We start from the raw sequence: 18,470 nt of genomic DNA, 5'->3' as shown, positions 1-18,470 counted from the left end.
AATCTTCTGTAAAACTTGCCTGTTGTTCAGTACTATTCACCGACATCCTCCTCCAGTTCCGGCGCACAAACCCAGTAGTCTGATCACCAAATAATGTTAACTCATCTCTGTTTTATTTTTTGGAAGGAAGTGCAGAGATACCGACATGTTCTGACATCGGAGGCAATTGTAGTTGAAATAAAGTCCATTTCTGAGCTAAATAAGGTCTTCGTTTTTAGCTGTCATGTCACATGTCCTATCACATCTAGGGTGTGTGCACAAATGCTGCCTAACATCTGGCTAGAGAAAGAGAGATTGACAGATTGTGGTGGTGTGTGCCAGTTCGTCGTACAGTATTTGTTTCCAGGAAACTGCCTTCTGGGCGTCATGACAACATTTACCTTTTAAGTACCGCTTTATTCTAGCCTGGCATCGCCAGACCAAGTCCAGTGTCAGGTTCCCAGGCTCACTTTATTCCACTAGGCCAGGGGTGCCCACACTTTTTCAGCTTGGGAGCTACTTTTAAAATGACCAAGTCAAAGTGATCTACCAAACATATTTATTTATATATATATACACTGAGTATACAGTGGAAAACAGTGGAACAGTGGAAAAACAGTGGAAACAGTGGAAAAACAGTAAAAAAAAAAAAGAAAAAAAAAATCTCCCCCTCAATGCCATGCGATCGACCACACTACCTTCGCGATCGACCGGTCGATCGCGATCGACGTATTGGGCACCCCTGCACTAGGCGTCTCGCATGCTCGATTCCTAGGCTCAGCCGCTGCGTGGCCTCGTCCCCGCCCTGCAGCTCGCATACCTCGCCCGCAGCTCGGCTGCGGCGTGTCACAATGTCCATGACATCATCGGTGACATCACAATTGCTTGAGTGCAAAATCACAGAACCCACTTATTACTCCCTTTTAAAAAGGATGTAGGCTACTCAAAATTATGATTTTGATTGAACCTTTATTTATCCAGGGAGGGCCATTGAGAGCAAGCTCTCTTTTTCAAGGATGCCCTAATTACAGCATATACAATGCATTGTTATGCATATACAACAATTACAATTGCAAAATTGCAGTACATATAAACAATAAAAATCACAGATGCAGACAAATAAGAGGGCTATGTAAAGCAGGTGCAATCCCTATGTAATGCATCCTCAAGTAGCACCCTGAACGTCTCTATGGAGACCAGTCGGTCCAGTTTGAGAGAGTCCTGAAGCTTGTTCCATCTATCAGGATCATAAAAGGTCAAAGCGGTCTTTCCTGAGTCTGACTCACTATTCATACTCTTCATCACAACATGTTTATGATTAGCTGCATGGTTGTGGTCTAAAATTACAATGTCTGATTAATGTATAGCATAGGCATAGGCTATACAGTATATAGTAGGGTTTAATCCCGGGAAACGGGATTCCCGGGAAATCCCGACTGGACCATTTCCCGTTTCCCGGAAAATACAATAGTGGGAAACGGGAAAAAATGAATTGAAGAAAATAGCTGTACAGCCTATTGTAGCCTAAATAAAATTGCGTAATGACCATTACTGCAGTTAATACGGTAATTCGTCCACACAGCCCACACCCACCTGTTGAGTGAGTCACACACTGAGAGCCATCCATGAGAACAGAATGAGCCATCTCATTCCACCACGATGTCTTCTGCTGCCATGCCTGCCAGTAGTTTTGCCAAAACAAACGAGGGTGCCAGCATGTCACCTCTGTGAGTGAGTGATAAGATGTGGAGGACGATCAACAAGCGGGTTGCTGCGACATTTGCAGTCGCAGCAACCCATAAAACCCCAGAAACCCCGCAAGTGAAGCGTACTTAAAGGAACACTCTGCCAACCAGCTTTGTATCATTAGAACATCAGTAGTATATCAGAAAACTGTAAACGGTTTTGAAGTCTGTCATTTAATTTGACAGTTATTGAGTGTTAAAGTGTGGACCAGTGACATCACTGGTCCACACTAACTCAAATTAATAACTCATTAACTCAAATCAACTCTCAATAACTGTCAAACTAGATGAATGATGAATAGTTTGACAGTTATTGAGAGTTGATTTGAGTTAATGAGTTATTAATTTGAGTTAGTGTGGACCAGTGATGTCACTGGTCCACACTTTAACACTCAATAACTGTCAAATTAAATGTCAGACTTCAAAACCGTTTACAGTTTTCTGATATACTACTGATGTTCTAATGATACAAAGCTGGTTGAAAATGGGCGGAGTGTTCCTTTAACACCAAAAGCCTCGGTGGCCGAAATACTGTCAGAAATGGCAGCATATGACGGATTCTTAAAGCCGTGAATTTTGCACAAGCGGCGCAGGCCGTGATTGTTTTCACTAGTTTATTGATTCAATTGCACTTGAATATGAATGTCACTTGGAAAGTAAATGAAATTGTTTGGCTATTATAGAAAGGCTGCTGAACGCTATCAGAATATGGAATCCATCTCAGCTTAATTGAAACACGCAAAATAACTTGCTTTAACGAATTTCATTTGTTTATTGTCCAATATCACTTCCCAAATTAAGTGCTGTAACGAATTCCGTTTATTTATTGTCAAATAACATTTCCATGAGGCTGTTCTTATCAGCAGACGATCACATGCAATGAACACGGCATTTCATATGACGTTTTTATCTTAAATTATAATGTTTGTTAACATAAATTCATTCTTTTTCTTTAATCCTATAATAAGAATGAGAATAATTATTGATATCAGCAAATAAGACACTACAGCATCAAATTAGCAACCCATAGATTTATTAAAAAAAAAAGAAAAGTGATTTCCCGGGATTTCCCGGGATTTTTCTTCATTTCCCGTTTCCCGCTATGCCTCATTTTCGGGGAAAATATTAAACCCGAGTATATAGCCACTACCTCTGCTGATCCAAAGCACTGTTAAATCCATTCTGAATGTCACCTAACAACTCCAGAACAAATTGTGATCATTCTAGTACTGACGTTCTTGTGTAGCCCAGGGTATCATGACTCATAATGATACCCTGGGCTACAGGTCTGTTCGTATGCTCATAATTTATGAGCATACGAACCTATTCAACTTTACTCAACAAATCTGGCCCAGAGATCCTGGTTCAGGTCTACAGTTGTCCTCAGTTTTGTAGGATCCAACAAATCTCACAGCAGAACTTTAAATCCATATAAGAATATTATGCTATAGTGTTACTAACTGGAGATACAAAGTACCATTGTCACTCACTATAAACTCACCATTGTGCACCACAGAGTCCCTATACTTTAAGTCCCTGATAGGAACATTATATGGATACCAACAGTGTTGGGGGTAACTCATTACAAAAGTAACGTATTACATGTAATGTATTACTTTTAGCAGTAACTCAGTAATATAACTTATTACTTGTAGGATTTCAGTAATATTATACCAGTTACTTTGTCAAGTAACTCAAGTTACAAATTGAATATATATATATATTTTAAATCAAAGCACATATTTAAAAAAGATACAATAATTTCCTTTTCAAACAGTTTTTATGTGAATAACCACTATAGATGACAATAACAAAGGAAAATAATAACATTTAGAATTTTGGATTGTTTACACTGACTTCAAGGCGGTTGGCATTATTTTTCTGGATGGTTCCGGGGCGGCGATGTCATTCTGCTGCTGTTTTGGGGAAAGTAATGCAAAAGTAGTGTAATAAGTAACGAGTTACTCTACACAGACAGTAATAATGTAAAGTAGCTTATTACTTTCAAATGAAAGTAACTAGTAGTATATTACATTTTGAAAGTAACTTGCCCAACACTGGATACCAATAGAGGAAATAATAATAATAGGGCAATAAGAGCCACTACAAATTCACAAATGGGCACAGTTATACAATAAAATACAATGTCCAATAAGGCTGTGTGGCCTCAGTATCTCAAGTCTTTATAATAGCAATGCTAGTCATGTGAAAACTAGGTGTCTTTCTAAAACATGTCCTGCCTGTTTAAGTGATTATGTGCTATGCTCGAGCCGTGACGTGTGCCAATGTTGTTTTTGCATGTTTTGTTTGTTGCTCCAAACCATGTGATCATGGTCACGAGTCACATCAAATAAATGATGAATCATGAAGAGAAATATTAGTAGACAGACGACCATCATCATCATCACCAGGGCCGTAGCCAGGGTTCCGAAATAGGGGAGGTCCAGCAAGGGGAGGCGGATTCGGCGGCGCCCGTTAGGGCGCGGCCGAAAAAAAATTGAGCTTTTTTTTCCCCCTTTTTAAGCCATATTTAGAGTAATATATCATTTTAAATCAACATTAGGATTATACTGTTGTGATGTCATTATTCAGTATATTCTCTTTCATGTCACCACCTGCTCAGCTCTCCTGTCAACATAATTGTAACTAACAAACACAAACTGTTTTAGCCAAATTCATATCAAAATGACACCTACAAACACAGGTACACAACCCAAGCCGTACACAACACACAAAGTCATCATCGATAATAAAAAAAAACATACAGAGGGACATTTATTTATTCCTGATAGGAACGATTGAAAAATAAAATAAAATATATTATGTTGTTTTTACCTTTACACCACCTCTTTTTGTTACTTATTGGGTCATGAAACTGAAACCATGCATATAGCCACCTGCATACCTGACTTCGGGAGCTTGGCAATTGGCATCATGCATGATTAGCCAGTAGCATCCCAACGTGTCACACAGGTAACATTACTTAAGAGACAGACTAGACACTTACTTTCTTGGTTGTTGCTAAAAAATCTGTCAGTGTCACTCACTGTCTGTCGTTCACTCGCTCACTGTCTCGCAGCTCGCTCACCTTCAATTATCTCGCCAGGCAGACAGACAGTCATCACTCACCACCAGGGGCGGACTGGGATCATAATTCAGGCCGGGCATTAGATACCAAGCAGGCCAGGCCGATACGGGCCGACGCGAGCGAAAAAATTTGGGGCGTTTGAAGCTCAATTTGGGCCGTTTGAAGCCCAATTTGGGCCATTTGAAGCCAGATTTGGGCCGTTTGAAGCCCTATTTGGGTCGTTTAAAGCCAGATTTGGGCCGTTTGAAGCCTGATTTGGGCCATTTGAAGCCCAATTTGGGCCAAGTCCAATTTTACAATGAGATGCACCCACTTTAAACCTGAATAAAGTAATAAAACCACTAGTAAACCAGTAGGCGGCGCCTGGCCTGCTGTTCAGTGAGTGGCCTGGCCTGGCCTGCAAAAAAAAAAAAAAAATTTTTTTTTTTTGCACACACACACAAAAAAAAAAAAATTTTTTTTTTTTTGGCAGGCTGAAATATTAGGGGAGGTCCGGACCTCCCCGTTCTCATAGCTAGCTACGGCCCTGATCATCACAAGGCAGTTCAGGGAGAAAGAGAGAGAGAGAGAGTGTGTGGGTGTGGGGGGGGGGAGGGTGTGTGTGTGTGTGTGAGTGAGTGAGAGAGAGAGAGAGAGAGTGTGTGGGTGTGGGGGGGGAGGGTGTGTGTGTGTGTGTGTGTGTGTGTGTGTGTGTGTGTGTGTGAGAGAGAGAGAGAGTGAGAGAGAGTGTGGGGGGGAGGGTGTGTGTGTGTGTGTGTGTGTGTGAGAGAGAGAGAGAGAGAGAGAGATAAGCACTCAGCTGCAGATTGGGGCGGAGCGACAGCAGTGCTACACCAATGAAATAATCATTGGGCGGGGTTACAGGTTCCAAGGTGGGAGGGGGGTTGAAAGAGCGCATCTCTGCCCACCCCCCCCCCCCCCCCCCCACCCCTTATGACGGCAGAACTGAGAAACGAAAGTTTATATCCTGTGATAAGCAGAGTGGGTGTGACTCCACAGTCCACCACAAGTCCAGACTCCAGTTGTGCTCCGGACCGGACGGAGCCAGTGTGTCACGAGTGGTTTGTGCCGTCTTCCCTCCTGACTTCAGAGCGGTGAGTCCTGGTGATGTCCGCCTGTTAGAATATTGATTAGTCTAACGTTAATTGCCTCATGTTAGGTTATCAGATTATGAAGTCATATTAGCTATATTGCAACGTATTTGAGTAGGAAATAACATTGAGCCGCTCCCACACTGACTCCAACAGTAAAACGTGTTATCTTATCATTATTGTTTTATAGCTACTTGTAGCCTGTGTGGTGTGGTGTTGTTAGTTAGTCGTGGTCGTAGCAGTTGCCTATGTCGTGTTTGACGTTTTGCTGTTGCTACAGGATCATAACAGAGTTAGAATTAGCTTTTATTAACAAGCAGCAATACATAGTTCAAATTCATATTTGTTGATTAAATGCAAATTGATTTGACATAACTAATTTCCTACCATTTTAAAACAAGCTTAATTATTACACAACAGCCATTTGGTTGGTCCGTTATATTTGAGCCATTGGCATCCTCTGTGAACGTTTATGTTGTTGCACTTGTTTTATTATTAAAAAGAAAAATGCACAACTGCGTCATCTAGTGGATCCAAGATGCACGTGTCAGGAAATAGGCAGGTCTCGAGGACTATGGACCTTCTTTCCATAGACTGTATACTTCTTCCATGTAAATGTGTGGTCATCTCCATGGTTTGTGACAATCAGTGTATGATTTCTGTCCACTCAGCCACAACATTTACAATAATTAGTGATATCAATTGATTAGAATGTCATATGTCACTGCTCTAAAGGGGACATGAAACATTTTATCATATATGCAGTCTTACCGTGATTGAACTGGTCAAAGACGTCTCCCGGTTGCAAGTGGAAATCACAGAGAAGAATAGGTTCATCAGGAAACTCACATCCACACTGCAGTCATTTAGTTTAACCCCAACATGCGATGTTGATAGTTTGGGCATCGGAGATGACACCACTGTCCCGTGGCTTGGAGAGTCCCTCCACACCAGCGGTGTCTCTCATGGGGAGGATCCGTGGCGCGGGCTTGGTGCCAGACCCAAGCAGCCAGTCTGCTCGACCCCCTCCACTGCAGCTGCTGCCGCCGGTGCCTGGATCCCGGCTGCCCGTCGCCGTGGTGGACCTGGAGGATTTCGTAGTCTCCAGCCCCACTCATGGTCTCTTGAGCTTGATAACAGATTCAAACCCCTGGAGGAGGAGACCGATAACCCGCTTGGTCTCCTGTGCTCAGTACCTCCTCCGCCGGCCGTGCCTCCCAGCCCGGGAGTAGCATTTAACATATGGAGCAGCGCCCAGTTTCCACCGCTGTCCGGGCCTTCGTCTCCACCGATGTCCGCCGGCTCGTCTGCAGTACCTGCTCGTCCTGCTCGGCCCCGGTCCCACACCCGGCTCCGACTGCTGAAGGAGGCCGTTTCCAATCGCCCTGAGCAGACCAACGGGGGCATCCCAGGTGGCCCCCTCTCTTCTCCCGCTGTTCTCTCTGCTCCCGCTGTGGGTCCTGGTGCTGGTTCTCTCTCTCCGACCGGCCCTGGTTCCCCTGGTCATACGGGGGTATCGCCTGACCCGCCATGCTCGAGTGGAGTGGCCGCTAACGTTAGTTTGGTCACTAACGTTAGTTTGGTCGCTAATGTTAGTTTGGCTGCTAATGTTAGTTTGGTCGCTAACGTTAGCACCGCCACCGTGCGCGACATTCCACAGCTCCCTCAGAAACTACTTGTCCACAATAGTCCGGTGGGAAGCTGCAACCCCCAAATCCTGATAGTCGGGGACTCTCTCGTCAGACATCTTTCTCTCCCCGGTGCGGTCACCTGTTGTCTACCAGGTGGCAAGATTGCCGATCTAATTACTCTAGTCCCAGCCCTCATTGCTCACTATCCATCTGTAAACACTGTTGTAACTCACGTGGGCACTAATGACGTCATGGCTCGACGTTCCAGTGAGCTACAGAGAAAGTTTGAGTCCCTCTGCAGCACTGTTGAGAGTCTGGGGAAACGATGCATTTTGTCTGGCCCGCTGCCCACTCTCTCAACAAACTCTGAACGTTTTAGTCGACTTCTCAGTCTCCACACTTGGCTGAAAAATTTCTCTGCTGCCACTGGTCTTTATGATTTTATCTCAAATTTTGATTATTTTTGGTCAAACCATAAATTGTACAGAAAAGATGGTCTGCATCTAAATAGAAAAGGAACTACATTGTTGGCCAAAAATTACATTCAGCACTTTGCTTTTAATTTCTCCTGACCATCACCCCAACAAGACTCCTTTAGCGCTAGCTCCCCCTACTGTCCTTCTCTGGGGACAGGCCAACATTCTGTCTTCCAGCCGGAGCTTGGGCTAGTCGTTTTAAATTTTAAACCTAACGGCAATTTTAATTTTAATCAGTCCAATAATGTTAATAACAAACTGCATAGTAGCTTCAGTAATATTGATGTCATTACCCCCTCCCCTATGCGTCTCCCTCGGCGTACCTCACGGCCAAGCGGAGTCTCTCAAGTTAATCTGCTAACTGTCGAAATTTTTGCGCCGTCTCCCTCAATCAGTACATGTGTTACTGATTTGAATTCTCCACAAGAGCTCTGTGCTACTGGTGGCCTAAAATGTTTACATTTGAATGTTAGAAGTATGTTACCCAAGTTGGATTTTATTAATGTACTGATTAATGATGCTGCTCCTGACGTTTTTGTCATCACTGAGTCATGGCTTTCTAGTAGAGTCCCGGACTCTGACATTGTGATAAACGGTTTCAACCTCTTCAGAATAGACAGAAAGGCTAAAGGGGGTGGTGTAGTGATCTATGTTAAAGAACATCTTGTTACTCATGTTCTCATGGCCTCCTCTGTTTTAAAAAGTTTTGAATGTATTGTACTGGACATCTGTTTGGGGGGCGATGTACATATCTCTGTATGTGGTGTCTACCGCCCACCATCTGCACCAAAATCGGCCCTGGATAGCCTTGGTAAGATTCTGTGTGCATATACTGCATCTGAACTTCTGATTTTAGGAGATATGAATTTGGATTGGCTCTCCGACAGCTCTACTAGTTTAAAGCAACTCTGCTTGGAACTCAATCTGACGCAACTTGTTCTTCACCCAACAAGACTGAACAAGAAAAACCCATCCAATTCAACTTTGATCGACATTATTTTAACAAATAGACCTTGTAAATACCCCCATAGTGGGGTATTTGCTCAAGGCTTTAGTGACCACTGCCCTATTGCATGTGTCAGAGTTTCCAAGGCGAGCAAATCCAAGGGTCATATTATTAGGAAACGTAATTTTAAAGATTTCATTGAACAAGGTTTTTTACATGAACTATTTTACTCTGACTTAGATAAATTAAGATTGATCCCAGACCCAGAATTAGCTGCTAACAATTTTTCTCACATTTTCAACTTTATCACTGAGAAGCATGCACCATATAAAAGATTCAGAGTAAAAAACCGCTCTAGTCCATGGTTCTCTGATAACATCACCAAAGCGCTTCGACGCAGAGACTCTGCATGGTCGAAAGCGAGATCCTCGGGTAGTCCAGTTGACTGGTCGCAGTTCAGGAAGTTAAGAAACATTTGTATTAGTACCATAAGGAAAGCCAAATCAGATTTTTATTTAAATTCCCTTAAAAATGCACAAGGAAATACAACTAGTTTCTGGAAAACAATAAACTCCCTGAAGGCCAAGTCCACTTCTGCTCTCCCTCCTCAGATTCGTGTGGAGAACAACATTATTTCTGATCAAGCTGAGATGTGTGATGCTTTTAATGAACATTTTGTGGCATCTGGTCATCTCTTCGATCGGCTGTCAAATCTAAACGCCAATGGTTACATTCATAACTCGGTGAATGTTAACTTTGCGAACCCTTATCCTCCCTTTAGGGAGAGATTTTCTTTCAGCATGATTAGTGATTATGATGTTTTTAAGGCACTTTCACAGCTTAACACTTCAAAGTCAAAAGGCGAAGACGACATCGAACCATTTCTTTTACGCCTCAGTGCGCACCTAATTGCTCCTTCGCTTGCACATATATTTAATTTAACATTTATCTCAGGTGAAATCCCCTCTGTCTGGAAGACCGCTCAGGTAGTTCCTCTTTTTAAAGGGGGCGACCCGACTGACTTGAATAATTATCGTCCCATCTCTAAACTATCTTGCTTAGCTAAAGTCCTTGAAAGCTTGGCAAATGAACAGCTGCGAGCTTATCTAGAAAATTATAATATTCTTCAACCTCAACAATCTGGGTTTAGGCCAGGACACAGCACAGTAACAGCTACATCGCTTGTTTTAAACAACATACTGAATGGTATTGACAGTCAACAACACTGTGCTGCTCTCTTTGTCGATCTCTCAAAGGCGTTCGACACAGTGGATCATGAGATTTTATTAATGAAACTATCCCATATTGGTCTTGATGACCTTACTGTAAACTGGTTTTCAAACTATCTATCTGGAAGAAAGCAAGCTGTAGTGGCAAGTGGTCATAAATCTAGCTCTCTCACAATCAATAAAGGTGTTCCACAGGGATCCATCTCAGGCCCAGTATTGTTTACTTTATATATAAATTACATTCTACCCTCCTCTGCACTTTATAATGTCCATTATTATGCAGACGATACAATCATATATTGTTTCGGAAACACCCCCGCCCAGGCGGTTGAAAGTCTGCAAATTGCTTTTGACTCCTTTCAACAGGCACTTTTTGACCTCAAACTTGTCTTGAACTCAGACAAAACAAAATCAATGTTATTTTCACGGTCCCATAATATAGATAATGGTCTCTGTATTTGCACTCAGCAAGGCGCACAAATCGAAACCGTTGGTTCATATAAATATCTCGGCATTTGGCTGGACACCAAACTGTCCTTCCAGATCCATGTGGAACATCTCACAAAGAAACTGAGGAGAAAAATTGGTTTTCTTTATAGAAATAAGTCCTGTCTTGCACCCTGTGTTAGAAAGTTCATTGTTCAGTCACTAATATTGTCTGTTTTTGATTATGGGGATATTATTTATATGCATGCTGCTCCATCCATCCTGAAGCCGCTTGATGCGGTGTATCATAGCGCCTTGCGCTTTATAACGGGTGATAGATTTCTTACTCACAGATGTATTTTATATGAAAAGTTAGGCTGGCCCTCTCTGACAGCTCGAAGGGAGCAACACTGTCTTTTATTCATTTATAAAGCCCTGATTGGGAAACTCCCCCTGTACATGTCCTCACTCATTAGTCAAGTGAACACAAACTATCAAACCCGATCGCATTCACATATCAGGTTGTCTGTTCCACGAGCAAGGACTGAATTAGGAAAAAGTGCCTTTTCTTATTATGCTGCTGATAAATGGAATTTGTTGCAAAACATTCTGAAATTGAATCAGCTGATTCCCCTGGAATCCTTCAGAGTACTTCTTGACGGTACTCTGCAAAATGAATGCTCTTGTTTTATTTGATCTGCTCTTACCTTGTTTTTTTTATTTTTGTTTATTTCTATCTAGAATCTTGAATGTTTTCTATATAGTGTAATATTTGTATTTGTAAGTTGTCTGTAATATGGTAACTATTGTAAATGTTCTCACTGTAACAGGGCTCCCTTGAAAATGAGAGCTTGCTCTCAAGGGCTCTTCCCTGTATAAATAAAGGTTAAATAAAAAAAAATATGACTAGTTCATTTGCATTTAACCTCAGACGGATTTTGAATGTTTTGATGAATAAAAACAACCACAATTCAAGTCAGAAACACAACAATTATGCTGTGAGCCTGTTAGAATTCAAAGTTACTACCAACACTTCTAACTAGCCTGTACTCCACTATACTGTACTGTACTGTACTAGTGTACTGTACTGTACAGTCAACCAGTCATGTCATCTAGCAGTGCCCTAGTTGGCGAAAAGGTGATTTTTTTTTAATCTTGATCGCAAATCTAGCTACATTCTAGACTTGAAAGCTGTGTCCTGTCTAGTCTGAGGTGACATGGAAATAAACTAGTCATCTTCTAGTGGTGTCTGTGGCGGCAATGTGTGTCACGATTGTGACGTCATCAGTGATGATGTCATCAGTGATGTCATCATCAGTGATGTCACTTGAGCAATCGTGATGTCATCAGTGATGTCACTTGAGCAATTGTGATGATGTCATCAGTGATGTCATCAGAAGCAAGGCTGAGGCTATAAGTGGTGGGAGGAGGGTATAAGTAGGGAGAAGAGGACAAGTGGCGCATCATCTCCAGAGTCTCCAGCCTAGGAATCGAGCATGCGTGATGATCAAATGTTTTATGTCCTCTTTCAAACACAAACACTGTTGAAGACATTGTTCGCCTGATGACTGGTAAGCTGAGAAGTGTGAATCCTTATCCTGTTGGCTCAAAATGTGACTCTTTGGCAGTGTGGCACACCATTCATTCTCATCATGTCTTTTTCTCTGCTGTTATCTCCGTTAGGCACAAACAATCAAAGGAGGGATTTTCCTTGGATGCGCACTTCAACCTTCAGATTGTTTTCACTTGACTAAGCTCACATCCCCGGTCTGCAGGGCTAACCCATCCGTGACTTTGAGCAGGACTATGTGATCAAAATGTCAACGACAGGGGCTAGCGTGTCCAAACTGAGCCCTCTTTTATCGAAGCATCACCTCAAACTTGTATGTCCTGAATGCTCTGTCCGAGAGAACGAGATCACATACACACTCAAACCACCAGTCTCCCACCACCAGTGTGCACATAGTCTTCTGATCTGCAAAGCCAAAGCCGCCAGCAGCAAATGGAGGCTTGTTTCTAGACGTCCTGAATTTCCAAACCCAAGTCAATATGCTGTGTGCTGGTTCTACAAGGAGGGTGTTGGTTGCGGAAAACACAAGAACCGATGTACCTTTGCCAGAAGTATTGAGGAAGCTGAAGTGTGGACCTTTGAAAAGTTTCAGCGATTAGACCACTTGTCTTTTTGTAAGCTCGTAGCGCAGTCTGAGAGAGGTCCGACTCAGCTCAAAAAAGTGGAATCCTTGGATGACCTCTTGGCAACGTTAGACTTGAAAGCCGTGTGTTCTCGGTGCTCCGTCCAGGAGAAAGAAATCACATACGCACTGAAGTCAGTCAGCCACCAATGCAGCAGAGAGCTGCTTTTAGCCAAAGACAAGGGCGGCTCCAACCAATGGAGGCCCATCTCCCAGCGGCCCACGCCGTTCGGGATCTGTGGCCCAAACGTCCTTTACCAAAAGTGTGTGTTCTTTGCGGAGGGCTCTGGCTGTAGCCGACACGGGCAGGAATGCACATTTGCTAGGAGCAGTGAAGAGGCCATCGTGTGGAACTTTGTCAGAGACGTGAACATAGATAACCACAAGCTAATCAAACTTGTAACCGAGTCTGAGCCTGTTTTGGTGCAACCAGAAAACATTGCTGAAAACATATTCCAAGAGTTCTCAGGTGAATTCCTCGAGCTCTGTAAAGATTGTTTTCTCGGTAGTCCGCAAAAAATAACAGAGAAAAGGTGGACCGACACTTGTGCAGCAGATGCGGCACACGCCTGGGACCCGGTTTTAGTCCATCACCTGTCGCACAGTCACGGGAAGGAAGTGTATAGCCAGGTGCGCCCCGTTACCCCGGACTACATATTCGCGTACTGCAGTCATGTTAGGGAAGGTAAACCCTGTTGGCACGAGGCCAGCCAGTGCCAGTCTGCCCACAGCGAGGTGGAGATGGCCGTGTGGAAGGCGGAGGGGTGGCGCGGCGGGCTCTCTGTCCGACCGGAACTCCTCCAGCTGAGCCAGCAGCGCCGGCGGCGGACCGGACACCGACCGGTCTCCTTGTACTGCAAAGCCTGCTACCTGCTGCTGTCCTCCCCGGAGAGCTTCTTCAAGCACTGTGCCTCCTTGGAGCATAGCCAGGTGATCTCCGAGGACACCACCACCAAGTGGAGAGGCCGGCCGCCTCCCCACAACCGCAGAGCAGAGCTCTGGCTGTGCGACAGGTAAGACAATTCTCAATGTTTTTCCACCATATACATTTATGCACCTTGAAATGATCACCACCACACAGGCCCTTTTCAACCTGAACCAAAATCTCATCACTTACTTCACTATACACACACCCAGGGGTTTTCAAAGTCTGAGACTATGGGCCACCCCGCAGGACAAAGCTTGGAAAAAGGTACTTTAGTGCAGAGGTTCTCAAATGTTTTTCAGCCAAGGATAAGATAGAAAATATACCGGGGACCCCCTCATTCTGATTTGTGATTTCGGGCTCAGCTTGTTTCCACGCTAACGTGCTTGACATTTAAATTGATAGGTTTGTCAGATTAGGATGTAATCCATGAACCATTTTAGATTTAAAGCATAACATGTGTATATATATATATATATATATATATATATATATATATATATATATATATACTGTATATATCATCCTCAACGGGATATTGCTATTAAATGGGAAGTCAAGATTAACCTAGTTTGAATTTTGTTGTTGAAGTGGCAGGTAACCTACCATCAAAAAGAGGAAGTCCTTTGTGTGTTCTTCTTTTGTAAGCCCATCAGATTTGACTTAGGGCTTAGAGCACTGAGGCGTTTACTGTAGTAGGTCTATGTGCTGAATGTTCTGCACTGACTCATAATTTACTGCCTTGAGTGGTAATCTGTGGTGGTCAAGGAAACGGATAACTGCTATGGTTGAAACACATGGAAACAAGATACACACACACACACACACACACACACAACACACAAGGTTCAGGTTGATGTTTCAACAGACGATGCAGTAGAGGTAAAGCAAGCAGCATATGATGACAGAGCGAACAAGAGTAGAGGTTTGATAGCTATAATTGAAAGTGTGGATCATGTAGTCAGCCAGATGCATGTAGCCGGCAACAAGAAGGTGCAAAAGAAGTAGTGACAAAGGTAACACCAAAACTGTAACAAGGCAATGGCACCAAGGCAAATTTCTCTGTCAGAGAAAAGATAATTTTCTTGTACATCTTTTTTTACCAGCATGTCTCGTTACACAGCGGATAATCAATGTTTAAAAACACATGCTTTGGGTGTTTTTGCAGTTGATTTTTGGAGTCCCCTTTGGCCCTATAGTGAAGACATTGACCAGATTTTTGGTCAGAATCAATCGGTGTGATGATAAAAGGACGGGAAAATAGAAAAATGTTCCGAATCTTCCTTCCTAGGCCAGAAACCTGTGAGTACGGCAACAACTGTGTCAAAGCCCACTCCGGGGAGGAGCTGCAGGAGTGGCTGATGCGTGCCAAAGAAGAGAAAGAGATCAGACATAACATGGACGTCCAAGGCCTCATGTCCTACGCTGAAAGGCTCTTGGAGGAATACAAAAACAGCAGCAATGAAGTATACATTGTAAGTATTTGTCTCTAATCTTTTTTCTTTTTTGGGGGTGGGGGTGGGGGGGGGGGGGTTAGGCGGGTCGTCCTTGTGCTTCACGGCTGAAGTGCATACCGTGTTCCCACCGCTCAGCCTGCTTATCACATGTCCTCCCCCATCTCTCTCTCTCTCCCGGTCAAGGTCAACCTCAGCATCTCACAAAGAGAAGATGCTCGTGCTGCCTGCCAGGCACAAACTGACACTCAAAAAGACGAGACATGAGAACATTTACACAGCATACAAAGCATACAAATAGGAGGGGAGGGGGGGGGGGGAATAAACAGGATAGTCTTTTCTAAAAGTGCAAAGTTAATAAATAACCCCCTCTCCCCTCAGAATATCAAATACAGCCAAAAATGGCACACACACACGAGCGCATGCACACACGAGCGCATGCACACACGAGCGCACCGCACGCGCGCGCGCACACACACACACACACACACACACACACACACACTTGCGCACAAGCGCATGCACGCACGCACGCACGCTCACACACACACACACACACACACACACACACACACACACACACACACACACACACACACATTTGCTTTCAGGCTGGATTTGACTGCAAGGTATTGGCAGTACACAGTAGGCACCTTAGCTTATGGAAATGCAGATCTATTGGTGTAATTTAAGAAAATATATAATAGTATCCTAAATATGAGGGAACAGGATATAGATTTGTACATTTGCAGGAGCTGTTGGTTACAGACTAAATACAGTAGAACTTTGGAAATATTACAAATGAATAGTTGGCTGAATGTATTATTCACTTTCACATCATGTATTCATTCTGATGGATAACATTGTAATGATTTGATTTGTTGAACAGATGTCAGAACACGTTGATGATGTCAGTGTCTCTTGTGATGAAGAGTTATTCGTGGAGTGTGAGCAGACCGATGCAAAACAGCAGTGGAATTTCCACGTCAACACAGAGGTAAAGCTACATTCTCATCGTTATAAGTTAGGGAAGTTGCTTTTCCATGTATGTCTGTGATGAACAGCTGGCTGTGTGAAGTCAGCTGTGTTAGGTCCTTCAGACAAGTCAAAAGATACAGAGGAGATCTTAGTCATTTTCAGATGGGGTTGTGTGGATTATTTTCATGCATTGATTTGAACACTTACCTTTAAATATAAAACATTAAATAAGTCAACTAGGCTAGTGGCCCATAAGCAACCTCAACATGGTTAGATTATGAGTGATAGGTGATACATTCATTATGTTGTCCTCACTAGAAATTAGCTTAGATGTGTTTTCTACTTCATGATCTGATTTCTGATTCATGATCATAATTTAGTGACTATGCCTATTATCAACTTCATTTGAGTGAAACGTATTTCTCTTGAAGATGTTTGTTTCATTTTAGCCTAAACTGAAACTGAGGCTCTGAAGGAGAGAGAGATGTTTATTTCATTTTAGCCTAAACTGAAACTGAGGCTCTGAAGGAGAGAGGCACACACTTGAGTCACAGTTTGAATTGCTTTAGACTTCACTTGAAGAGAAGACTTGAGACTTGACTTGGGTTCTGGTGACTTGAGAATTGACTTGACTTGTATTTTGATGACTTGAAAAGGTTTCTAAAATCTTGACTTGAGATTTTGTGTTTGTGTTAGATTGAAAGTGATGAGACTGACTGAATTTAAATTCGGTTTTCTGATTTTGTATGGAATAATTGAATTAATTGAAATTGAAACTGATTATAGAAATCAAACTCATGATGCTCTTTTAAGTTTTTGTCCTATTAAAACTATACTATTCAAGAGACTAGGAATCTTGTGCGCTACGCACGCTCGATTCCTAGGGTGGAGACTGGACAGACAGACAGACAGACAGACAGACACCGCCCACCCACCTAGGCGCATAGCCATCGGCTCATACCGGAAGGATTTATTATATCACTGATGACATCACAATTGCTCGAGTGACATCACTATGACATCACAATTGCTCAAGTGACATCACTGATGACATCACAATTGCTCAAGTGACATCACTGATGACATCACTGATGACATCACAATTGCTCAAGTGACATCACTGATGACATCACAATCGTGACTGACACTGCCACAGACACCACCGACTTAGCCAATCTTAACCAACCATTTCAGATGTTAAATTAATTCAGGCCGATCGCACGTAGAATGGCATAGCTGTGGCCGAACAAAATTCTGCTCACAGACGGGCACTTCTCATTCTTATAGTAGATAGTGGACCTGTGGGAGTTAGCTACATTTAGACTTGAGACTTGACATGAAGGGCATGAACTCTACATTTAAACTTGAGACTTGACATGAAGGGCATGAACTCTTCATTTAGACTTGAGACTTGACATGAAGGGCATGAACTCTACATTTAAACTTGAGATTTGACATGAAGGGCATGAACTCTACATTTAAACTTGAGACTTGACATGAAGGGCATGAACTCTACATTTAAACTTGAGACTTGACATGAAGGGCATGAACTCTACATTTAAACTTGAGACTTGACATGAAGGGCATGAACTATACATTTAAACTTGAGACTTGACATGAAGGGCATGAACTCTACATTTAAACTTGAGACTTGACATGAAGGGCATGAACTCTACATTTAGACATGAGACTTGACATGAAGGGCATGAACTCTACATTTAGACTTGACATGAAGGGCATGAACTCTACATTTAGACTTGAGACTTGACATGAATGGCATGGACTTGACTTTGTAATCTACGGCGCAGACACACTGGGAATGGAAGCGACGCAGCGCGTCACGGAAGCGTCGAGCAGGAGCCTGGCCATTCACACCAGAAGCGCTCTGTTTTGCTCCGCGCCGGTCACAGTTTGTATTGACTTCATGCATGCATGCATAACTACTCTCGCTGCAGGACGTGAGGCGGGTCGTGTTACGACATGACGTGATACGACATGTCGACATGTCGACATGACATGTCATGACATGACATGTCATGTCATGTCGACATGTCGACATGACGTGATACGACATGTCGTAACACGACCCGCCTCATGTCCTGCAGCGAGTAGTTATGCATGCATGCATGAAGTCAATACAAACTGTGACTGCCCATGAGAGACATGCCAGTGTGATCGGTCTAAACTATTAACAAGGACGCTGGAATTAAACTGCCTACACGACGTCGCGTCGCTTCCGCGTCAGATCCGTTTCCAATGTGTCTGGGCTGGGTTAAGTTGAGCTAGGCTGATGACCACTTTTGTGTGCAA

At 43.1% G+C, this 18,470-nt stretch overlaps 1 protein-coding gene across 2 annotated transcripts in view; it reads left to right on the top strand.

The window, feature by feature from the left end:
* The first annotated feature begins 5,841 nt into the window (after positions 1-5,841).
* LOC310798510 (3'-5' exoribonuclease HELZ2-like) overlaps positions 5,842-18,470 on the top strand; it is a 29,075-nt gene continuing 16,446 nt past the window's right edge. For both annotated transcript variants that reach the window (XM_083661041.1, XM_083661040.1), the window contains exons 1-4: positions 5,842-5,906; positions 12,295-13,816; positions 15,020-15,203; positions 16,072-16,179. In XM_083661041.1, coding sequence (XP_083517167.1) covers positions 12,429-13,816; positions 15,020-15,203; positions 16,072-16,179 — 1,680 coding nt within the window. In that variant the 5' untranslated portion in view covers positions 5,842-5,906; positions 12,295-12,428. The remainder of the gene's footprint in view (positions 5,907-12,294; positions 13,817-15,019; positions 15,204-16,071; positions 16,180-18,470) is intronic.

The sequence above is a fragment of the Poromitra crassiceps genome, assembly GCF_964638095.1.
Source record: "Poromitra crassiceps genome assembly, chromosome: 25".
NCBI lineage: Eukaryota > Metazoa > Chordata > Actinopteri > Beryciformes > Melamphaidae > Poromitra > Poromitra crassiceps.
This window is presented reverse-complemented; position numbering and strand designations above follow the sequence as displayed.